Source organism: Herpailurus yagouaroundi, unplaced genomic scaffold, assembly GCF_014898765.1.
Source record: "Herpailurus yagouaroundi ecotype Mexico unplaced genomic scaffold, PumYag 186, whole genome shotgun sequence".
Classification (NCBI taxonomy): Eukaryota; Metazoa; Chordata; class Mammalia; order Carnivora; family Felidae; genus Herpailurus; species Herpailurus yagouaroundi.
Window position 1 is genome coordinate 6,983,598 of NW_024412417.1, and position 25,051 is coordinate 7,008,648.

Genomic DNA, 25,051 nt, shown 5'->3' on the forward strand with positions numbered 1-25,051 from the left:
TCAAACTCAGGAACCATGAGATCATGACCTGAGCCCATGTGGGATGCTTAACTGACTGAGCCACCCAGGCACCCCATTGTTCTAGGAATTTCTATGCGAATTTTGTTGTTGTAATATTAATACTATCTAATTAAGTTTATCATATCGGCATTTAGGAACTGCTATGTTGCAATAAGACGAGTCTTATGTTCAGTTAGGAATCGGACTCTTGAAAACAAGGAATACGTCACAGTCCTCAGAGGCAACACCATCCATCCTATTGGTTGAGACGCGTTGTGCACAGGTGTGCTGTGACAGGCAGCATTGTCCAATGAATGCCTTGTGGAGATGGATGACAGATATGACAGGATTCTCATGATGGAATTTCCCCCGCTGGGAGTTGGAAATGGTGAGGTATGCCAGAGTTTTAGGGATTACAAAGAACAGAAACTGTCATGGTCATGGAAAGAAACAAATCTCCAGGAATCTGAGGATAGGAAACTCAGGGTAGGAACAAAACTGCTCAGAATCTCTAATTCTATACCCAGCAATAGGCCTGAAATGGATACTAAAAAAATCTTCAAGGTGCACCTGGCTGGCTCAGTCAGAAGAGCAGGTGACTCTTGGGACGACTGGGGGGCTCAGTCCGTTGAGGGTCCAACTTTGTTTCAGGTTATGATCTCGTGGTTCCTGAGGTTGAGCCCCGCCTCAAGCTCTGTCAGCTCAGAGCCTGGAGACTGCTTCGGATTCTGTGTCTCCCTCCTTCTCTGCCCCTCCCCTGCTCTGCTCTGTCTCTGTCTGTCTGTCTGTCTCTCTCTCTCAAGAAATAAACATTAAAAACAAAAAAACAAAAAAAGAGCAGGCAACTCTTGATCTTAGGGCCATGAGTTTGAGCATCACGTTGGGTGTAGAGATTACTTAAATAAAGAAACTTTTAAAAAAATCTTCAAGCAGTTACCTACTCTTTCTCATTGGAGTTAAACTTGGTGTCTTACCTCTGCTTCTCTTTGTATGTCTGCTGCATTCAATTTTCTCTGTAGACCTGCTTCCTCTGATCAGAGATGACTGCTTCCGACCCCTCGTCCTTATGATCTTCCAGGTTCAGTGCCCACCACAAGCTAGTGTTAGTCTCTGAGCCTCTTAGTGCATGCATTGAAGGCATGTGGCAGCCGGCTGACCAGCCAATGGACGGCCTGCTTTTGGAGGCTTGACTGTCCCTGGTTCTCCCAGGTGTTCTTGGGAGGGAACACCACTGGGACGGTCAGGGTCCCAGAAGTGACCTGCTTCTATTATCAGCACAGAAGTCACCAAAAGAACAAGTGCCCTGCTCCTAGTTAGGGCCAAAATTTGCAAAAGGGACGTGGCTCTTGGTGATAGCGCTGCTGGGTTGGAGTTATTCCAGCATGGAGGTTTCTAGTTCCCCATGACAGTCTGGTGGTTCCTCGTCCCCAGCCCTTTGTTTTTCTCTTGTAATGTAAGTTGCACACATGGTGTGCAGCTAATTGAAAGAGCTTGCCTCGGGGCGCCTGGGTGGCGCAGTCGGTTAAGCGTCCGACTTCAGCCAGGTCAAGATCTCATGGTCCGTGAGTTTGAGCCCCGCGTCGGGCTCTGGGCTGATGGCTCAGAGCCTGGAGCCTGTTTCCGATTCTGTGTCTCCCTCTCTCTCTCTGCCCCTCCCCCGTTCATGCTCTGTCTCTCTCTGTCCCAAAAATAAATAAACGTTGGGAAAAAAAAAATAAAAAAAAAAAAAAAAAGAAAGAGCTTGCCTCTGGACAGTAAGAATTGGGAGTTCACCGAGCGCATGGGCAGGCACACATCACAACTGGTTGCTACTCCTCTGTCTGCCACACGAAATCCTTTGCACCGTGTGGGCTTGGAGAAAGCACGAGTACTCTTCTTTCCTGCCTCACGGCTGACCTTGCCTCCAGACCGAGGTCACGAGGTCACGTGGCTCCCAAAGAAGCATATGAAGGAGTAGAGATTACTTAGAAAACACACGAAAAGCCAATACACAGAGAAGTATCTGAAGGAAGTCTGGCAGTTCTGGTTTTGCTGGAATGACAAAGTGAATTATTTTTTTTTTGTAGGAGGTTCATTGTGGATTTTGTTGTTTATTGGGCACAGTGAACTTCAAGCTTGTTGAATGTGGCCGAGAATATTTTTCTTTTTTTCCCTTTTTTACTATTTTTAATATTTTTATTTATTTTTTTAATTTTTTAATGTTTATTTTACTTTTTGAGAGAGAGAGAGAGAGTGTGAGAAGGGGAGGGGCAGAGACAGAGGGAGACACAGAATCTGAAGCAGGCTCCGGGCTCTGAGCTGTCAGCACAGAGCCCGATGCAGGGCTCGAACCCACAAACTGTGAGATCATGACCTAGGCCAAAGTTGGACACTTAAATGACTGAGCCACCCAGGTGCCCCGAACCCATTCCTTTTCTTAAGTGAATAGGGTCTACATTCAGTTATCCATTCAGCTAGAAATTTTGTAAGAGTATTACAAAGACAGAAGTTTATGACATGAACACTGCCTTCTAAGAGCTTTAAGTTCACTGCTGTTTGTAAAACATAGACCACAGCAGTGAATCATATCTTAGGAGCAATTAGTAAAGGTGTAGGTCAGATAAAGGAGAGATTAAGTAAAGGTTTATAGTTCTGGTTTATACTGTTTGCATGCATGTGAAATGTAGGTGCTACATGTTCAATCAAACTATTTATTTAGTAAGTATTTATTGGGTGCCTGTTATGTGCCAAGGACTGACCTAGGTAAACACTGCAACCACTCTCCTGCTCTTCCCTGCCCCACCTCCCAGGAGCTTAGAGTCTAGCAGGGAAGTTAGGCTGCTAATTAATTGCAAGAAGATGAGCCGAGGGCCAGAATGAGGACATGCAGTGTTATGGCAGCGTCTAATAGGGTGTCTACTTGGTCCAAAGTCCCTAGAGGAAATAAATAGAAGCGTAAGGAAGTAATTTTTGATAGCTAAAGGACTCATTATCTTTCTTTGAAGATGTGATTCAGTTAGATGTAGCCAGATAGCTTATGTAAGGAATAGATAACTTCCAAGCATAAGCCTCCAGTCATGTTTCTTTCACGCTGGGGAAGTATCAGGAAAAGGTGATCTAGTACAACCGGTAGATATGGACACTACCCCCAAAGGCCACAAGATGGCAGTGTAACCATTAACATAGTTCTTTACACCAACAAAACACTATATTTTAAAGTAACTTCTATGCCCAACGTGGGGCTTGAACTCTTGATCAGAGTTGTGTATTCTACGACTGAGCCAGCCAGATGCCCCACCCCCAAGATACTTATTGAATAAAGTTTTAAATTAGCTGCTCATATTGAATTGTAGTGCATTTGCTTTTTAAAAAATATTAAGTATGTGGGGCGCCTGGGTGGCTCAGTCAGTAAAGCATCCGACTTCGGCTCAGGCTATGATCTCCCGGTCCATGAGTTCAAGCCCTGTGTCAGGCTCTGTACTGACAGTTCAGAGCCTGGAGCCTGCTTCGGATTCTTTGTCTCCCTCTCTCTCTGCCCCTCCCCTGCTGATGATCTGTCTCCCTCTGTCTTTCAAAAATAAACAAACGTTAAAATTAAAAAAAAAAAAAAAGAAATGTTAAACATGTGAACTGAATTCAAATTGATTTTTACTGATGTGATTCTCAGATGATGTAAAAAACATCTTCATCTTTAGGTTGCATAATAGTAATAATATCTCTATGCATTTTTTTTTTCATTGCAGCTCTAGTTTCCTATGCTGTGTTGTCAGTGGCCCAAATTTCAGAAGGGAAGAGTTTGTGACCTACCTGAAGAATCAGAATGCTGGGAGGATGTAAGGGAAAATACTTTAAACTCTCCTAAAGAAGGAAGAGGAGACTATGACCAGGTACTGCAATTTATTACCAGCATAAAACAGAGACTCCTACTTGAATAATCGTTGAACACAGACAGCATATGAACCTTGCAAGGTGTTCTGTAATTACGTAATGATCATTGTAAAAATGTTTGCTAGAATTCCACTCATGCTTATGATATTACTAAGTCTGGAACCATTGAATTTGTGATTTTCCCTTATTCTAGCTAGAGTTAAGCATTCTGGCACCTTTCAGGCCCTTTGCTTAATTAATAATTAACTACAAGCTTCTCTTCCCATCCTCCTTTTACTTCCCATCTTCCTTCTCCAAGTAGAGATGGCAGCCCCCAGCACCCAAGCAACCGGAAGCAAAGTGAGGAGGTGCTGTTGCACAGGCAACATGCCTAATGCTAGGGTTTGTCTGGAAGGAGGGGAAGGAGGTGCTGGGATGTAGGATTTTCACTGTTAAAACTGGGGCAGGCCTGGCCAAATGAAGATAAGTTGGTATCTAAGGAAGCAGGGTGATACACAGAGGGGTTGTAGAGAGAGGGTGATGGAGAAAATGTGGTAAGATATTAACAACTGAGACATCTGGGCAAAGGGGGTGTAAGAGTTCTTTATATTGTTCTTGCAACTTTTTCGTAGGCTTATGACTATTTAAAAAACAAAAAAGTCAACAGCAAGATACCTTTTTGATGGAATGGTAAGTTTGGGCTCTGCGATCAGATAAAACAGGGACTCAAATCCCTATTTTACTACTAAATAGGTGTATGATACTGGGCAAGTCACTTAACTCCTCTGAGACACTGTTTTCTCATTTATAAGGTGGGCATAGTACTATTAATAGTACCTTTTTATTGTGTGGTTGTTATGAGGCTTAGATGAGATGGTGTGTGTGAGATACTTGGCACAGTGCCTGTTTCATAACTGATAAAGAGCCTTTATTTATGAGCTATGCCTATTGATATTTATCATATTAAAAACTAAAATTGAGAAATTAAAACAAAATTTAATTCTTGGGGCACCTGGGTGGCTCAGTCAGTTAAGTGTCTGACTTTGGCTCAGGTCATGATCTCACAGTTTGTGAGTTCAAGCCTTGCATTGGCCCTTGCACTGACAACATGGAGCCTGCTTTGGATCCTCTGTCTTCCTCTGTCTCTGCCCCTCCCCTACTCTCACTCTCTCTCTCTCTCTCTCTCTCTCTCTCTCTCTCAAAAATAAAAATAAATATTTAAAAAATATATTTAATTCCTTTAAAAACCTCAGGGATCTAGGGATGAAGGCCAGGTTTAGGACACCCTGGAAACCCACACAATCCAAAATGGTGGCATGGCCCAATGGAGCTGGGGATTCTGAATTCATTAAAAATAAAAATCTGTTGGGGCACCTGGGTGGCTCAGTCAGTTAAGCGTCCAACTTCGGCTCAGGTCTGATCTCACCATTTTTGAGTTCCAGCCCACGTCAGGCTATGTGCTGACAGCTCACAGCCTGGAACCTGCTTCAAATTCTGTCTCCCTCTCTCTGGCACTCTGTGTCTCTTCTCTCTCAAAAATAAATAAACATTTTTTAAAAATTTAGATAAAAAAGTCTGTTGAATCATAATTTTGTACACCTGAAATTAACATAACAATGTGTGTTAACTACACTGGAATTAAAATAAATAAATAATGGATAATAAATAAAAATAATGAAAAAAACCATAAGCCTATTATATGTTGACATAAGTTTATACAAAATAACTTTATTTTCATTAAAAAATCTGGTAAGAAGATGGCTTTGTTTTACACTTTTGCTAATCTCTTTCTCATGTATAGAAATCAGTGGGCTCTTATATCTGCTTTTGTACCAAACTAGTACTATATGTCCTTTTGGTAGAAATATATGAAGAAAATCCAGCTTCACATAGATAGGTAGTTGAAAAAGGAATATTTTTGGGTGCCTGCCTGGTTTAGTTGGTAGAGCGTGCAACTCTTGACGGTGGGATCATGAGTTCGAGCCCTATGTTGAACACAGAACTTACTTAAAACTTTTTTTTTGAAAATGGACTCTCACTAAGAGTCTTTTCAGATAATTGTGTATTTTCTTCTTTGACACTACACCAACACTCAAGAAAAGTGGTTTCTTGGCTTAGTCAGTTAAGCATCCAACTCTTGATTTTGGCTCAGGTCATGATCTCATGGTTTGTGGGTTTGAGCTGTCAGCCCAGAGCCTGCCTGGGATTCTCTCTCTTCCTCTCTCTGCCCCTCCTTGTATGTGTGTCTCTCTCAAATAAATAAACATTAAAAAAAAAGGTTAGTTGCAGTTTGAAATCTGCAATCATGTCAATTAACTTTTCAAACTGTGCTTATTGATTGTTGATGAGCCTGAATATTTCATTCAGTGTTTATCTGGGATTCGTATATCTTCTTTTATAGATTGCATTTTCCTGACCTCAGCCCAGTTTTCTATTGGACTGGGTTTTTGTTTTTGGGTTTTTTTTTTTTTTTTTTTTTGGTCTTTTCTTAGAGAGGTATATATTTGGTGCATGGGGTAAGATTTCAGTCTCTGAGGTCATGCTGCTTAAATTCATGCTTAGCATCTGGCACTTAATAGCTATGCGACCTTGGGAACTGTTTTAAAAAATATCTCTGTGCCTGTTTTATCACCTGAAAAAGAAGATGATAATGAAACCCACCTCACAGGGCTTGAATAAGAGAATATGCATATTAGGGACTGAATGTTTGTGCTCCCGCCATTCATATGTTGAAATGTTGAAACTCTACCACCTAACCTGATGGTATTAGTAGGCAGGACCTTTATTTGGGAAATAATTAGGATTAGATGAGTTCATCGGATTGAGATGAGTGAGTGAGATTAGTGCCCTTCTGAGTGAGATTAGTGCCCTTCTGAAAAGAACTTGCTCCCTTTCTGATTTGTCAATTGAGGATACCATGAGAAATTGGTAGTCTACACTCCAGAAGAGGGCTGTTACTGGAACTTAACCATATTGGCACCCTGATCTTGGACTCTGAGTCTCTAGAACTGTGAGAAATACATTTCTGTTGTTTACAAGCCATTCAGTTTATGGTATTTTGTTATAGCAGCCTGGATAGACTAAGACAATGCATAAATCAGTGTCCACATATAGTGAGTTCACAAATGAGCAGGTGATACTCTTAGATTTTTTTTTCCTATATACTAGTTATCTAAAATTCAGTACCCTCTGGACATTTCCATTCTGACACCCCACAAGTGATGCATATTCAAACATTTCCAACATGAATTGCAAACCTGTCCCTTAGCTATTCACTATACTGATAAAGGATCAAGACATAGGTAATCTACCCTTTTCACTGGAGTGGGGAACATGGGATCCATCCTTTCTCCCTTCATCTTTTTATGCCTAAGTGAGTAAAATACACCAAATCTTCCATGAAAATAACTTTTTAATCTCCCTATTGGTATCTTCTTAGTCTTCAGGCTTTTATTAGTCTCATACATGATTTCTTTAGAGGCTAGGACAGAATTGCAGGAGTTGGGGGGGAGTGACCCAGGGATGGCTTCTATAGTGAGAAGAGGGCAAGGCACAGGACCCAGGGAACACTAAAATGAAAGAGGAGACGCAGCACACAGCCCAGAAAGAGGACTGAGCAGGAAGAGAATAAGTCAGTGATTGCCACTGAAGCATTTGGATTTACTTTCACTTAGGGAGGAGTTACTTCCATTTATTTTTCTTAAAACTTGTGAATGCCTTCCTTCTTCATTCTGGAAAAGACCATAAGTGATTGATCTTATCCTTGCTATCTATCCTATGGTGGAAGCAACCTGGGTACAACTGAAAGTTCATCAAAGCTGTGGTTTAGCCCCTTCTTTGTTGGGAAATCTTGGGCAAATGATAACTCTGAAACCTCAGTTTCTTCATTGGTTAAAAGGTGTGTAATGAGTTTGTTTATGGGAGAAAATTAGACTCGTGTATGAAAATAATTTGCAAAAACAGCACTATATGAGATCAGGTAATATTTATCAATGCTTCTAGACGCCAGGCCTTGTCTAAAAAGCTAAACTATATTAATTCATTTACCTGTATTATCTCAAGCTCCGCCTTGAATTTTCTTATCAATCCTAAGATAAAGCACAAATATGGAAACAAAGGTCCAGCGAGGTTAAATAGCTTAACCTAGAGTCCACACTCTTAGGGCGTGTGCACCATCTTTGAATACACTTTTTCCTCTTTTAATTGGTAATTAAAAAACACAAGAATATTACAAAATGGAGGTAAAAGTAAAATGGGGTTAACAATATCCCTAGCTGGTATATCAAAAGGATTAATTAGGCGCTAAATATTGAGAGATGATCCTGAAAAATAACAGAAAAGCTGGGCCATCATTCTCATCCTTCGAGGAAGGGGATTGGGGCGCAGGTGCCCAAGACAGCAGGGCGCCTCCGCCTAGAGGACCTAAGTGCAAAGAAATCTAGAAAATGGAAATAGGGAAATTAAAGCACCGAAGAAGACAAGCTTTGTCTGGATCACGTTTAAACATGTAGTGTTCGCTGTCTTTTATGAGGACATCGAGGTCCACTGTAATCCTAGATGAGACTGTTCCATTTTCTCGCTGAGAATCCCCCAGGAAAAGGGGAAACTCCACCGGCGACCCAGCTTCCTTGCTAGACGTCTCCTATGGCAACCAGGACGAGGCGTTATTTACGGATTGGCCCCGCCCTCTTTCTCTACAAATCGAACAACGATTGGTCCGGAGGCGCGGCGCTGGCGCAGGGAGGCGGACTTAGGTCCCTCAGCTCAGGCTGGGCCCCGCCGCCATTTTGGGTTGTGTGGGTTTCCGAGACGCTCTGAGCTGGGCCTCGCCCGCGGAGGTTCCGCAAATCGCCGGCCAGTGGTACGCGTCCGAGTGTCAGGTTGGAGCCGGGAAGCGTCCCTGGGGGTACCGGCGGCGGGGGCAGGATGAGCGCGGAGGCGGCGGACCGGGAGGCAGCCACCTCCAGCCGGCCCTGCACCCCGCCGCAGACCTGCTGGTTCGAGTTCCTGCTAGAGGAGTCGCTGCTGGAGAAACATCTGCGCAAGCCCTGCCCGGGTAAGCGCGGCGCCTACACCCGGAGGGAAGCGGGACCCGTCCACCGGCACCTGGCTCGCCGGGCTCTCAGGACCCGCGCCTCCTCGGCCACATAGCTGGGGGGCCCAGGAGGCGCGAATTCGAGCCAAGCTCTGGCGGGGTTCCCTCGCTAAACATTAAGCATCCCAGTGCGGGGGCACCGCCGGGAAGGGTTTAAAAACGCAAAACAAAGGCCTTCCCGCTTCCCTCCCCTTGGTCCTTTTACCGTTTGCGGTTTTAGCTCCTTTGAGGTGGTCTTGTGAGATTGAGTGTGTCGGGGAGGCTGGATCTGACACACCCCTACAGAACTCTGGGCTGTGATCAATTTAGAGACGGAGAGTAATTGCTGTTCTAGTGCTGATCCTGATGCTAATTTTTTATATTTTAGGTTCTTATTTAAATGTTTTGTTTCTCAACGAGGGGATTTTACCGACTCCTAATTATTTTTTTCCCCCAAGTTGGTCTATAAATTAAAAGGAGAAAACCTCCGAGAGCAGGGAATGTTATACATTTGTAACATGGATGTTTAATGATGATCATGATTAATATCCCAATTAGTGGGTGCTGTTAGAGAAGGAGAGAAACGGCAGGCATTTCTGGAAAGAGGTACTGGTATGACCAGGTAAGTTTCTTGAATAGTATTTTGCTGATACAGTTCAAATCCAGATGTAGCTTGTTGAATCTATGTTAGCCTTAACTGATGGAGACAACTGTGGAGAAGTTAGTGGTTTCATTCAAGCAATTTTACCACCTGTATGATGTTATGTTCTTTTAATTCTTTGCTTTTCATATTTATTGAATGTTCTGGGTGCCATGCTTAATACTTCACATCTGTTATCTCATTTAATTCGGTGTTCATAATCACAGGTAGGTGGTGGTATTCTCTATTTGCATTGATGGAAACAGGTGCAGAGAGGTAATTTGATGCAGGTCGCACTAATTGTTAAAACAGTAATTCCAAAGATGACATCTCTGTTCTCTTTCCTCTAATTGATATTGGTTATTTGCTAAACTGGAAATCTATAGTCATCATGTTCTTACTTCTAAAGTGTTTTCTTCTTCATGATTCTGTTAACCCTTTTTTCCTTACGTACCACCCTTCCTCCTTACTTACCACCCTTCCTGATCTTTCATGTAATCCCTAGGCACTCTTATAAATCATATTCCTTAGTCATCATAACTACACAGCTGTTGGGATTTTTTTTTTTTTGTGGCCAAAAGCCAGTATAGTGAAACCTTTCGCATCTTTCTAATTGAAAGTTAAAGTTAAATTTATTTTCTTTTAAACCCTAGATCCTGCACCAGTTCAACTTATTGTTCAGTTTTTGGAACAGGCTTCCAAACCTTCAGTAAATGAACAAAACCAGGTGCAGCCTCCACCTGATAACAAGAGAAATCGTATTTTAAAGCTACTTGCTCTTAAAGTTGCTGCACATCTGAAGTGGGACTTAGACATATTAGAGAAAAGGTATACAAGATTTAAAAGAAATTTATTTTGAAATACTATTTAGATTTTTTGTTTTATTTTTATATATGCTTTTCTGATACCAGCCCTTAAAATGCAACTTATATTTCTGTATGTTCCTGGTAATATATGCACCTGTTTTTCAAAAGGTATAAAAAAGTATTTGAATGTTACATGGATTTAAATCACCTTTTCTTTTTTTTTTTTTTATTTGTTTATTTTTGAGAGAGCGCGCACAAGCAGGGGAGGCTCAGAGAGAGACGGAGTCAGAATCTGAAGCAGGCTCCAGGCTCCGAGCTGTCAGCACAGAGCCTGATGTGGGGCTCGATCCCATGACGCTGGGACCGTGACCTGAGCCAAAATCGAGTTGGATGCTCAACACACTGAGCCATCCAAGCACCCCCTCACAATTTTAAAAGAACTCCTTGTAAGGGCATCTGGGTGGCTCAGATGGTTAAGCATCTGACTCTTGATCTCAGCTCAGGTCTTGGTTTTAGGGTCATGAGTTCAAGCCCCACATTGGGCTCCACACTGGGCATGGAGCCTACTTAAAAAAACAAAAAAAAAAAGTACCTTGTAAAATTCAGAAATCAGAAATAATAGAGGAGGGAGACAAGTACTTTTAACGTTTTTGTGTAGTTTTTGAAGTTTTTCTCTCTATTTTTTAGAAGTACTCTTTATACCCACTGTGGGGTCCAAACTCCTAACCCTGAGATCGGTAGTTGGATGCTCTACTGACAGCCAGCCAGGCACCCTTCTTCCTATATTTTTAAACAAAGTTGTGATCATACCCTAACCTGTATACACTGTTGTGATTTCTTTGTTTCTTTTTTTCCCATATAACAGTAACATGAACATTTCCCCATTTTGTTTTTTGGAGATAATTCCATCATGTGGATAATTGATTAACTGTCTTCCATTGATGTTTAGTTTGTTTCTACTTTTTAATTTTAATAAATCACAGAGCCTTAAATACCTTCATCATTAAATTTCATCTGAGTTTTTGGTTACATCCTTAGTACAGATTATTAAATTGCTGACTCAGGTGGTATAAACATTTTTAAATCCCATGGTGTATACTGCCAGATTGCATTCCAAGAGAGTTGTACTAGTTCACGTTCTCACTGGTAGTGTTTAAACACTTTGTTTTCACCACCCTTCTCCAGATTAAAGAATTCTTTAATCTAAGGTGAGGCTATACATTAATAGACTTGAGGCCTGTCAAGAGGTAGTAATGTGGACCCAAAAAGTATGATGTATATGATGCAGTTGGAAATTGAACACTGGGATATTTGATAAGCAACTGAAAACTTTTTGTAAGGTATTTAAAAATTTTTTAATGTTTATTTTTGAGAAAGAATGTGTGGGGGGGGGAAGGGCAGATAGAGAGGAGGACAGGATCTGAAGCTGGCTCTGTGCTGACAGCAGACAACCCAATGCAGGGCTTGAACGCATAAACCTTGAGATCATGACCTGAGCTGAAGTTGGATGCTTAACCAACTGAGCCACCCAGATGCCCCGTAAGACTTTCTAAGTTTATTTTTACTTATTTCTTTGAGAGAGAGAACAAGCAGAGGAGAGAGAGAGAGAAAGGGACAGAGGATCTGAGGCAGGCTCTGTGCTGACAGCAGAGAGCCCTGTGTGGGGCTCGAACTCATAAACTGTGATATCATGATCTGTGCTGAAGTCAGAAGCTTAACTGAGCTACCCAGGCACCCCCAGCTGAAATATATTTAGATGTGAAATTAATACAGTGACTATATTGAGTTAATGTTTTAAAAGTTTTATTTAAGTAAACTCTACACCCAACGTGGGGCTCAAACTCACAACCCCAAGATCAAGTTGCATGCCCTTCTGACTGAGCCAGCCACGTGCCACTATTGAATTAATTTTTTGAGATCAATTCTGAAACACGGAAGAAATTATTTAATGTTAAAAATTTGCTTTATGATAGTATGGGAAGGGGAGGAAGTGAGCAAGAGTAGAGATGAAAGCATATTAGCCATCAGTCCATAATTGTTGAAACTAGATGATGGGCACATGGGGGTTCATTATATTCTGACTGCTTTTGTGTATGTTTAAGTTGTTTTCATAAAGAAAATTTTAAAAACCTTTAAAAACATAGTATTTTTTTAAAGGTTCATTTGGAGGCAGAGAGGGAGCGAGAATCCCAAGCAGGCAATGCAGGGCTTGATCTCATGAACCATGCTTGAGATCATGACCTGAGCTGAAATCAGGAGTTGGATGCTTAACCAACTGAGCCACCCAGGCACCCCTGAAATTTAATATTTTCATACAAGTTGTTGAGACAGATTAATAAAATAGCCTCAGATTTAGTCCTTTAACAATGTATTTATTTTCAGTGAAAATACTGAGTTGTGTATTTTATGCTTCTTATGCAGATGTGTACCTTTTGTTTCTTTAAGTTTGTCTGTTCCAGTATTGAATATGCTGCTAAATGAACTGCTGTGCATCAGTAAAGTTCCTCCTGGGACAAAGCATGTGGATATGGATCTGGCCACTTTACCTCCGACCACTGCCATGGCTATCCTTCTCTACAATAGATGGTAAATTTTTTCATAGACCACAAATGTGTTGGGCAGCCTGTGTGTAATTGCCCTCTGGCTTTCAGGGATGTGCTTTTAAGGGTCCCCTATACCCTGGAGAGCTCTTGGAGGATCTTGGAAACTGGGAGTCTGATGGTAGAGAAAATTATGACTGCATATATGAGAAAAGCATTCTGATAAAAATGTGGATGATTTATGAAGGTTTTATTACATATCGATTAAAAGTTCAGCTAATTTATAATAACAAATGTTCTAAGTAGTACTTAAATAATTTAAGTGACATTTGCAATGTGTTAAATTTTCTTTTTCTTGTCTGTCCTTCAGGGCAATTAGGACAATTGTTCAAAGCAGTTTTCCTGTCAAGCAGGCCAAACCTGGACCTCCTCAGTTAAGTGTGTAAGTCGGCAGATGGGACCCTTGGTTGACACTTTTTGTCATCAGGATTAAAAAAATTTTATTTGCATGTTTTTAATAACCTCTGGTACCGAAGGAGTAGAGTTAGAGGAGGGCACAAGGCCTACGTGCAGGTAGGTTTGGGGCGTTAGAAGGGTGACAGAATCAGGCAGTGCTCTGGATATCTATAGTAGAGAGCTCTGGAAAAAGGAATGCATTGTGACTTGTGCCTTTCATCTTAGTGTTAATTCCCCTGCTCCAAAGTATTAAGATTTTTTTCATTTAATTAAATTTACATAAAGTTATATTTGTTCTGTATGTAGGGAAATTGTTTTAATATGTAAAATTAGTTTAGGATACGAAAAATTACCAGAGTTATCATCTGTGGAGTTTTAAACCTAATTCTTACAATTTTTTTTAATGTTTATTTTTGAGAGCGCACGGGCAGGGGAGGGGCAGAGACAGAGAAGGAGACGCAGAATTTGGAGTAGGCTCCAGGCTCTGAGCTTCAGCACAGAGTCTGACATGGGGCTCAAATCTGTGGACCATGAGAACGTGACCTGAGCCAAAGTTGGATGCTTAACCAACTGAGCCACTCAGGCACCCCTAAACCTAATTCTTAAATTCTAGGTTAGCAGCTTACCCAAATTTGGAGCTAGAGAGCATAGTTTCTAACTTGATAGAAATGAGCTTTTGCTGCCAATAAGGTTTAGTCTTAAATTGAGGGTTTTGTTTTTGTTTTTTCAACACAAAGCAAATGAAAAAATAATGGTAAATGAACATCATAATTGAGTTTTTGTTTTTTCAAGAGTGAAAAGAAGTAGTATTACCATTTTTGTTTAAATTCTGCCTCATTTTGAAGAATGATGCTCTAAAGTTCAGAATTTTTAGTCTTGAAAAATGTTAAATACTTCTCAATCTTTTCTCTTTTAGCATGAATCAGATGCAACAGGAGAAAGAACTAACAGAAAATATTTTGAAAGTAGTGAGTATCAGCATCAGTTACACATTTCTGGGGTGCATTCAGAGCATGTTCACATGCTTCCTCTAACCTTAGATATGCAAGAGTTGGCAGGGTCTGGAAGCAGTGATGTATAGGTTTTTATTGTTAGAACATAGTTTGGTAACAATTGTAAATCGTACAGCTTTTCAGTGTAGTGCTTTACCACCAATTCTGTTGTCCAATTTTTATACTTTAGCAGATAAGAGAAATCACAGTTACAGATGATATCTTCATATTTTTTCCCCGAAATTTTATAATTAACATAGATTTTATTTTTCTTTACAACAAAGACTTTATTTTATATTATTTTATTTTATGTTATTTTATTTTATTTTATGTTCTGTGGTTTTATGTTATGTGATTTTATGTTATTTTACTTTATGTTATTTTATGTTATGTTTTATTTTACTTTATGTTATGTTTTATTTTACGTTATTTTGTTATGTTATTTTATGTTCTTTTATGTTATGTTATTTTATGTTATTTTATGTTATGTTTTATTTTGTTATGTTTTATTTTGTTATGTTATTTTATTTTATGTTATGTTATTTTATGTTATTCTATTTTATGTTATTTTATTTTGTTATTTTATTTTTTTATTTTATGAAATTTATTGTCAAATTGGTTTCCATACAACACCCAGTGCTCATCCCAACAGGTGCCCTCCTCCATGCCCATCAGCCACTTTCCCCTCCCCCCCCCCACATGTATTATATTTTAAAATTACTTTTTCAGGGGCGCCTGGGTGGCTCAGTCGGTTGAGTGTCCAACTTTGGCTCAGGTCATGATCTCCTGCTCTGTGAGTTCGAGCCCCGCATCAGGCTCTGTGCTGACAGCTCAGAACCTGGAGCCTGCTTCTGATTCTGTGTCTCCCTGTCTCTCTGCCCCTCCACCACGCGTCCTCTCTGTCTCTCAATAACTAAATAAACATAAAAAAAATTTTTAAAAAATTACTTTGCAGTCACAAAAATACAGTAGTTATTGTTTAAAAGAATTTTTTTTAAGTTAACTTGTTTTGAGAGAGAAAGTGTGAGCAACGGAGGGGCAGAGAGGAGATAGAGAATCCCATGCAGGCTCCATGCTGTCAGCGCAGAGCCTCACACAGGGCTTGATCTCATAAACCCGGAAGATTATGACCTGAGCCAAAACCGGGAGTTGGACGCCCAACCGACTGAGACACCTAGGCACCCCTATAGCAGTTATTATTATTATTTTTTTCAACGTTTATTTATTTTTGGGACAGAGACAGAGCATGAACGGGGGAGGGGCAGAGAGAGAGGGAGACACAGAATCGGAAACAGGCTCTAGGCTCTGAGCCATCAGCCCAGAGCCTGACGCGGGGCTCGAACTCCCGGACCGCGAGATCGTGACCTGGCTGAAGTCGGACGCTTAACTGACTGCGCCACCCAGGCGCCCCTATAGCAGTTATTTTTTTAATGTAGTTAATATAAAAGTAGAAATGTGGGAGTTTCCATAATTTAAAAATAATCTCTGTAATTCCATGATACCTACAGTGCACCAGAAACACTGTGTAAAGTCTAAGGGCTGGGAGAGGAGAGAAACATTCTATATTTATATAAAGTTAATGTGCTGTAGTATTTTGAATGCTTATTTATATTTTTTGTGAGACATAGAGCAAGTGGAGGGGCAGAGAGAGAGGGAGAGAGCCTCTGTCAGCACAGAGCCTGATGCAGGGCTTGACTCAACAACCACGAGATCATGGCCTGAGGTATAATCAAGAGTCCAGGACCCTTAACCGACTGAGCCACCGAGGCGCCCCATTATGCTGTAGTATTTTGAATGTGGAGAAAAAAAACCCTGCATCATTTTATTTTTGTTACTAGTGCCTACTAAAACGGTGGGTGACACATTGATGCATATAAACATTTCTTGAATAAATCAGTGGAAGCAAATCTTTAGAGCACTTTTATCTTTTTTTTGTAAAAAAAATAAATAAAAAGGTACCTTTTCTACTTTGTATTTTCTAATTTCTAAATAGGAACTTTTACTGTATTTTTAAAAATTTAACTATTTCAGCAGACTTAATTGCACTCTTGCTGTGTTAAATTTTTTTAATAGCTTAGTACACCAAGTTATTGAGTGTCCTGTGTATATATTTTGGTTAGTTTTCTGTGATGTTTGTATTTTAATAATTTGTTTATTGAATTTTTGTAGCTAAAAGAGCAAGCTTCTGATTCTATTTTGGTACTAGAGGCAGCCCTTAAATTAGACAAGGATCTTTATGTCCACACAATGAGAACACTAGATTTGTTGGCAATGGAGCCAGGCATGGTAAATGGAGAAACTGAGAGTTCTACTGCTGGATTGAAAATCAGAACTGAGGAGATGCAGTGCCAGGTACTTATTTCAGTATTCAATCAATGCATGGCAAAGTTTTAGAAAATCTTACATGAGGTCATTCTAGTATTTTTAATTAGAATTCCTCCCTTTGTCTTTTCGATGACTTAAGATGCTATTAAAATTTTGACTCATAATTAATTTGTAAATTTTATGACTTCACTTGAAATTTTCCTGAAAGAAATGGAAGGGAAATTCCATTTGATTTGTGGTCTCTGAGATAGTTTCCCAATTGTGTTTAAGAGACAGGCTCTGAATACTGAGAATGCAGTGAGTATGTAAACAATTCTGCAGTTCATTCATATTGTTAGATAATTAAACAAAAAAAAAACCCTGAACCCCAAAACAAATACTGTGCTAGACTTTGAAAAATGTTGGCCCCTAGAAAAAATAACTAGTTTTTCAAGGGTCTTCATTGAAGGTGGTTCTATAACTCTGGGCTCTAGTTCCTTTGAAAGCTTTCAGTTGATATTGTTGTGAGATACTGCGTATTTGTGTTGTCTTTTTCTCCACTGGATTGTAAACTCTCTGAGATCTCTCTTTTTTAACGTGTATTTTGCATCTTCCTCACTTTTTAGCAGAGAAACTTAGGTATAACAAATTTTAAAATATTCAAAAACTGTGTAAAAAGGGCCACGAAAATAGTGTGTTTTATATTCTGTATTCTCTTCTTTGTGGGAGTTGGCGCGTCATCTTCTGTTTTTAAACAGGCAGTTCTTTTTTTAAGTAAATTAATTAATTAAATTCTGCCCCCAAAGTGGGGCTTGAGCTCACAACCCTGAGATCAAGAGTCACGTGTTCTACCGACTAAGCCAGCCAAGCACCCCTTGCGTGATTTCTTTTTTTTAAGTGTATTTATTTCTTTTGAGAGTGCACGTGTAGGAGAGGGGCAGGTGAGAGAAAGAGAATTCCAATCAGCTCTGCGCTGATAGCACAGATCCTGTTGTGGGGCTCAATTCCACGGACCGTGAGTTCATGACTTGAGCCAGAATCAAGAGTGGGACGCTTAACTGACTGAGCCGTCCAGGCACCTGCTGATTTCTTCAGTCACTGTTTCCCATTCCTGAAATGGGCAGAAGTAGCTATGACAACGTGTTGGGAGGTGCCTTTTCAGATTAGCTGGTTGTAGAGTTTAAGATAATCATTTTTTCAGTACCTGATGAGATGGCAGTCACAGTTGGAATAGGAGTAATGAGGATTGACAATTGGGAACATCTTTAAATAGTAGTGAAACTTACATATAAGAGGGTTTATGGTACTATATTGTAGTCACAGAGTCTATTTAAAAATAATTGGTAATGTTTCTGATTTTCACAATCTAGTGGGTGATGCAATCTGGAAAACAAAACAGCTGTTAATAAAACATGTCAGTGTGCTAGGTAAACTATCAAATACTTTCTTAATTATATAGCTGAGTCCTAATTCTGTGCCTTGAATGGCAAATTAGCAGCAATACTTATTTCCCAGCACGTTAATATTTAAAGGACATTCTTTACATTACTAAAATTTACCTGATTCTAAAGGAAAATCTTTAAATTCTTTTCCCAGTAAAAGCAAAAATATTTGCTGTCAGGGCAACTTTGTTATCAGGCTTTTTGTTTGTTTTAACTTATTAACTACCTCTTAATTATAGAATTTAAACTTGTTTTATGTATTTATGTGGGGCTCAAACTCATACCCTGAGATCAGGAGTTACATGCTGTATGGAGCCAGCCGGGCATGCCTAGAATTTAAACTTGTTTTAATGGGGTTGCTTGGCTGGCTCAGTTGGTAAAGCATTTGACTCTTGATCTCAGAGTTGTAAGTTGGAGGCCCACTTTGGGTATAGAGATTTCTTAAAAAAGAAATCTGAAAAAAAAAAAACACACACAAAAAAAACCCTTGTTTTAATGTTAGTATAGTGATGCTTGAAAATACCTTTTTGGTATCTTGCACTGTCTGCCTGGAAAGGGGAATTACATGTAACTGTAATGTCTGTGTGTGTATAAATACCTGTATATCCTTTTTCTGTCTTTCTTTCTCTTTGTCTTTCTTTTCTTTCTTCCTTCCTTCCTTTCTTCCTTTCCTTTCTTTTCTTTCTTTTCTTTCTTTTGTTTCTCACCCTTTGATCCAGATGGGAGGAAGCACTCTAGAATGAAAATCAGCCACACATTTAATGTGGACTAAATAGTAAGAAGCAGTATCCTACAGGCTGAGAAGAATTCATCTTGATTAGCTCAAGAGGACAGAATATGTATATATGATACATATCAGTAAAGAGTAGTTCTGTGATGTGTATCAGACTGTTAGAGGTTAGAAGTTTGGAGGAGGAATAAGTATCTGTTTGCTAAGATTGGTTTGATGTAGATGGAAATAAGAGATAGGGAATGAAGTTTATTTCCAGGATCTGATAAGAATTGGGAATTGAGAAGACTGGTATGGTTGAAATAGAGGAGAATAGAGAGTTTTGAAGAGAGAAGTTAGTCCAGATTCTGAGATCGGTAAAGATTGGGCCCAAGGGGTTTGAACTTTATCTTACTTGGGATAATTTGAAGACTTTTTAAGAAAGTCAGATCTGTCAGCACTGTGTAGAATAAACTTTTGAGGCAGGATATTAGGAGCCTTAGGGATCTGGGTTCGAGCCTGGGCTCTGCCAGTACTTGGTTATATGCCTTTTAGCAGACATTGTCACTTCTGAGCCTTATTCCTGTCCATAAAATGTTCAAGTTGAATTAAACAATCTGAGTCCTTGAATTCTGCATTTAGTGAGTCTAGGCATTGATTGAAGAAGGTTCTTGAAGAAATACACAATTTTTTTTTTTTTTAAATAGGCTCCACACCCATCATGGGGCTCAGACTCACGACCCTGAGATCAAGAGTCGCATGCCCTATCAACTGAGCCATCCAGGTGCCCCAGAAATTACAGATTCTGTTAGTACTTTTTTAGTTGTTTTTTTTCTATCCTTTCATTGTCATTAATTCAGATTTTTCTCAGTGTTCACTCTGGTCAGGCAGTTACTCTCCCCCACTTTGAAAGAAGCATAGATGATAGAGAATCCGTCGTGATGTTGAATAGCAGCAACAGTGACAGTAAAATCTAGTTGACAGGGGCAGCCCGAGCAAGAGTCTAGCTAGCTGCTGCTCTTGGCATGTAGTGCTGGTGGCTGCAGGTGATAAGAGTCCAGTGTTGAGATGACCGCAGCACTCACTAGGTCACTTTTGGCTCTTATCTTGGCTGTTTGCATCCCTTGCCCTTTTGTTTCCAAAGGTCGATCCTTGGGCCAAGTAATTCTGTAGACCACCCTAAATCTTACCATTTAAATCTGTTTTCTCCTTAAATCAGTCCACTGGATTCTGTTTCTTGTGACTAAGAACATTGACTATTCCGTTGCTTGCTGAAATACAGTTTTTTTCCTGTATATGTACTAGCGTTTTGCTGAGATAAACATAATTTTGAGTTTTGTTAGCTTTTCAGTTCATGAAAATTTACTAAGCAAATTGGTATTCATTACCATTTTAGGTGTGTTATGATTTGGGTGCAGCATACTTCCAGCAAGGCTCTACAAATGCAGCTGTTTATGAAAATGCCAGAGAAAAATTTTTTAGAACCAAAGAACTAATTACAGAGGTAAATACAGTGATAACAGGCACATAATATTTAGTTCTTAAAGAGTCTATATATGTTTTTGGGTTTAATTTTTCTGATGATTAAAAAAACAAATGTTCATTGTGGTACATTTGGCAAGTTTTAGAAAGTACTAAAAAGCATTTTGAAAATCTGTATTACTACTGCCTAGTAATTACCCCTTTTGCCATTTTAGCTTATTTTCTTCCAGGTTTCAGTCTTTGTTTTTCTACAGTTAAGGTTATATTAACTGTATATACTATATTGTTATCATGCTTAAATCTTTGAATAGACATTTAAAGATCTTCATGTAGATGTGCTGTGATTTACTTCATTTCTCTAATGTTTGGGCATTTATGTTTACTGTTTTTATTTATCATAAAGCTATAATATTTCTGTCTCCCAACTGTAAGACTTTTTTTGGTTTTTAGATGCTTTCAAGTTAAATTCCTACACGTAGAATCATCATGTCAGTAAATTGTAATGTCAGTAATCATCATGTCAGTAATTTTGTAAAGGCTGTGAAACATAAAACCAAATTGCTTTCCAGGTACATTTCTCTCGGTACTCCGATCAGCAGTGAGGGTTTTTTTGTTTTTGTTTTTTTCCTCCAGTTGCTAATTTGGTGGGCGAAATACACGAACTTTAACACATTTACATTTCCTTAATTCCTGGTAAAGGTGAACTTTTCATATGTTTAATACTTGCATTTTTCTTCTTATGATTCTGACAACTGAATTTTAAAATATGTAACTAGGTTTTTGTTTGGTGCCTAGAAAAATTCCCACTTCAGTCTCTCCTCTTCAGAAAAACTGATTAAATGCTCAAGAGATTTGCTTTAAATCTATTCTAGATCTTTTGGGAATCCACATTTTACTTTGCCCAGGCAGCTCATCAGATTTGCTCTGTTCTTACATATTTTTAAATGTTTTAAGCTTGTTTTAAACAGTGTTCACTCTTTTTTAATGTCTAAATTGTTATACATACTTTGATGATGATGTTTACCTTTTGTATGTTGGCCTGAAGTCTGCAGACTTTTTGGTAAAGGACCAAATAGTAGATATTTTAGGCTTTGTGGGCTATATGCAGTTTATGTTGCATATTCTCATTTGTTACTGTGTTTTTTCCCCTTTACAACCTTAAGTATGATTCTCAGCTCAAAGGCTGTATAAAAATAGGCCACAGGCCAAATGCCTGTGAACAATAGTTTGCTGACCCTTGCTCTAAACTTTCAACTTTTTCATTTTTTATGGTACTTCCAGCCCTGAATTTTCCATTACATTTTATTGTACTGTTAAAATGCATTGAATGGGTACTATACTATTGTTTTCTGTTACATTGATGGATAATGATGTATACCTCTTACTTTACAGATAGGTTCATTATCTCTTCATTGTACCATAGATGAGAAGCGGTTAGCGGGCTATTGTCAAGCGTGTGATGTTCTTGTACCTTCTTCTGATAGTACATCTCAACAGTTGACACCATATAGTCAAGTCCATATTTGTTTGAGATCTGGCAACTATCAGGTAAGATATCTGATAAGGAAGTAATAGGGTGATTGGAAAGCTTTGGAAGCCAGACAGAACTCATTTTAAATTCTGGCATCGCCATTTACCAGTTGTGTGATTTGGGGCATGAAAACTGTCAGATTGGCCTATAAAATGGTAATAATTACCCCATTTCATAGGTCTTAGGAGAATCAAGTGACAAGTTATAAAGTCTAAGCAGTGCACTGTAGAGATGTTGAGTCATTATTGATCATTTTTCTTGAAGGTACAGAATTTGCCTGTGTTAAGTAAATTCTTCAAGAAACTGTAAGCAGGACTTTTAACTTTTAAAATTACAGGTAAAGAATTGTTAGTTTTATGGAGCCTTAAGTCTGGTGTCTGACTTGAAAGTGTGGCTTTTGTAGCCCAGCCTTATTAGCCACTGTAAGACTGGGGGTAAAAATGAGCAAAGTGGTATTTGTAGGTTTGAATGGTCTATTCTAGAGACTGCTTTACCAGTGAGCGTGGTTATCATCTCGATTTTTACCCCATGGAAGACACTTAAATTAATCTGTTTATGTTCATTGCCTTCTGTGGATATATATTTTTAGGTTTGTAATGAAAATTACTGGGAATTAGAAATTGTACTTTTGAGGGGCACCTGGGTGGCTCAGTGAGTTAAGTGTTTGACTTCAGCTCAGGTCACGATCTCATGGTTCGTGAGTTTGAGCCTCATGTCGGGCTCTGTGCTGATAGCTCAGAGCCTGGAGCCTGCTTCAGATTCTATGTCTGTCTGTCTGTCTGTCTGTCTCTCTCTCTCTGCCCCTCCCCTGCTCACACTCTGTCTCTCTCTCTCTCTCTCAAAAATATATAAATATTAAAAAAATGTTTTTAATTTTTTTAAATGTTAAAAAAAATTTGTAGTTTTGAAATCTTTATCAGAAAGCCTTCATGCTAGAAAATGAATAGTGCCTTCATGTTACTTCACTCAAAGTAGGAGTCATGAAATGACAAAGCTACAGCCTATCTTTATTTCTAAGAAAAAAATTTTTTTTAAATTTTTAAATATTTATTTATTTTTGAGAGAGAGAGTGAGTGGGGTAGGGGCAAAGAGAGAGGAAGACCCAGAATCCAAAGCAGTCTCCAGGCCCTGAGCTGTCAGCACAGTGCCCGATGAGGGTCTTGAACTCCCGAACCATGAGATCATGACCTGAGCTGAAGTTGGATGCTTAACCGACTGAGCCACCCAGGCGCCCCTTGAATTTCCTCTTATCGATTGATTCTTCACCTCTCATTTTTGGTCTGTGGTCTTCAATTTAAAAAGGCAGGGTTGGGGGGCAGGTGAGATTTTTACCCTCAATCTTCATTTTAATATTTTAGAAAAGAGTTTTGTAGTAAGTTATTTTCATGATTTTCTTCAATATATATTTTCCATTGTAGAAAGACTTTTTTTTCTTTTTGGGAAGACTTTTAAAGTAAACAAGCTTTGCCATGATTTTTGAATTGGATACAATTTTATGTCTTGTGTTCTAGGATGTAGTAAAGATTTTTATTGAAGATAACTTAACCTTCAGTTTACCTGTCCAGTTCCGGCAGTCAGTACTAAGGGAACTCTTTCAGAAAGCTCAACAGGGGTAAGTAAGTAAATTGAAGAACTACCTTCTTATTTTTGAATAAAAGAGCAAATGCATTTTGGGTGTATAACAATAGACCTCCAAATCACCTGTAAATCTGTGACAGTACTTTCATCTTTGTTAGTATATGGGAAATTAACATAGCCAGAAGAGCCACTTTAATGTTCATCTGATCCTTAGTAAAAGCATTTGGGGGACAGAAATTAGTGGAATTTGATTCTATTACCTAATCTGTAGTTTAATTGTCCCTTGACAGATTAAAAACTTTCCTTTTCTGCGCTACCCTCCCACCCCGTGTGTGCCTGAATAACCTAAACTTTTACCTCTCAAGAATAAATAACTCATTCTAGTGAGTGATTTTGGTTTTGTGAAATGTACCTTACTTTTTTTTTTTTATTAAAGAGAATGTATTAGTAGATCTACTTTTGTATTCTACAGAAATGAAGCTCTAGATGAAATCTGTTTTAAAGTCTGTGCCTGTAACACAGTCCGTGATATATTGGAAGGTAGAACGATTAGTGTTCAATTTAACCAGCTATTTCTTAGACCTAATAAAGAGAAAATAGACTTTCTTCTTGAGGTAAGACATTTTTTCCCTTTTTGATTTGTAATTTTGCTGTAGGCTTACCAGTGACCTCTTAGTTGCCAAATCTAGTGCCCTCTTTTCTGTCTTCATCTGACTTGCTAATAGTTGATACTGCTTACAGACTCTCCAACCTTTTCTTCTGCCAGAGCTCTTTGCTCCTTCTCTGTTACTGCGTTTTCCTTCATCCTTCATCAAGACCTCTTTTGCTCTCCCTTTAGTGTTTCTGTTTACAGTATTTCTGTTTTTGGTGCACTCATCTTCTCATATCATTTTTTATTCTCATTTAAAGCTTCAGTCATCAGGGGCGCCTGGGTGGCTCAGTCGGTTGGGCACCCGACTTCGGCTCAGGTCATGATCTCACAGCTCATGAGTTCGAGCCTCGCATCGGGCTCTGTGCTGACAGCTGGGAGCTCGGAGCCTGGAGCCTGCTTCGGATTCTGTCTCCCTCTTTCTCTGCCCCTCCCCTACTCGCATTCTGTCTCAGTCTCTCTCAGAAATAAATAAACATTAAAGCTTCAGTCATCTGTTTATTGAACATTCCCAAATTATAATTCTGACCTCTCCTGTGAGCTCCAGAATCTGTGTTTCTGTTGGGTTTTTTGATGTCTGTCTTTAACTGTTTTAATATAAAAGATACTGAGAGAAATACATAAGCATAATTAATATCACTTAGTTTCAAAAATACTATATTGTCAACATTCTAGAAGTCCTTTTTTTTAGGATTTTATTTTTAAATAATCACTATACCCAATGTGGGGGCTCGAACTTACATCCCTGAGACTAAGAGTCACATGTTCCACTGACCGAGCCAGTCAGGAAACCCTCTAGAAGTCCTTTTTTTTTTAATGCTCTTTACTAAACCCTCTCCATCTCTGCTTGAGAAAATCACTGTCCTGCCTTTTGTGATCATTTCCTTGTTTTTCTTTGTACTTGTATCACCTTTGCATCCTTAAGGAATATTCTTTGTTTTGAACTTGATATAAAAGCATACAAAATACTTTTTTAATTTTCCTTCACTAAACAGGTTTATG

General features: G+C 39.2%; 1 protein-coding gene across 3 annotated transcripts in view; it reads left to right on the forward strand.

The window, feature by feature from the left end:
* Nucleotides 1-8,621: 8,621 nt before the first annotated feature.
* INTS8 (integrator complex subunit 8) overlaps nt 8,622-25,051 on the forward strand; it is a 53,568-nt gene continuing 37,138 nt past the window's right edge. The window contains exons 1-10 of one of the 3 annotated variants that reach the window (XM_040494013.1): nt 8,623-8,902; nt 10,214-10,388; nt 12,788-12,952; nt 13,277-13,348; nt 14,279-14,330; nt 16,524-16,706; nt 20,206-20,313; nt 21,684-21,839; nt 23,334-23,434; nt 23,873-24,014. In XM_040494013.1, coding sequence (XP_040349947.1) covers nt 8,773-8,902; nt 10,214-10,388; nt 12,788-12,952; nt 13,277-13,348; nt 14,279-14,330; nt 16,524-16,706; nt 20,206-20,313; nt 21,684-21,839; nt 23,334-23,434; nt 23,873-24,014 — 1,284 coding nt within the window. In that variant the 5' untranslated portion in view covers nt 8,623-8,772. Of the gene's footprint in view, nt 8,903-10,213; nt 10,389-12,787; nt 12,953-13,276; nt 13,349-14,278; nt 14,331-16,523; nt 16,707-20,205; nt 20,314-21,683; nt 21,840-23,333; nt 23,435-23,872; nt 24,015-25,051 lie in introns of all 3 variants that reach the window. The other 2 variants (XM_040494014.1, XM_040494015.1) reach the window with 2 other exon arrangements.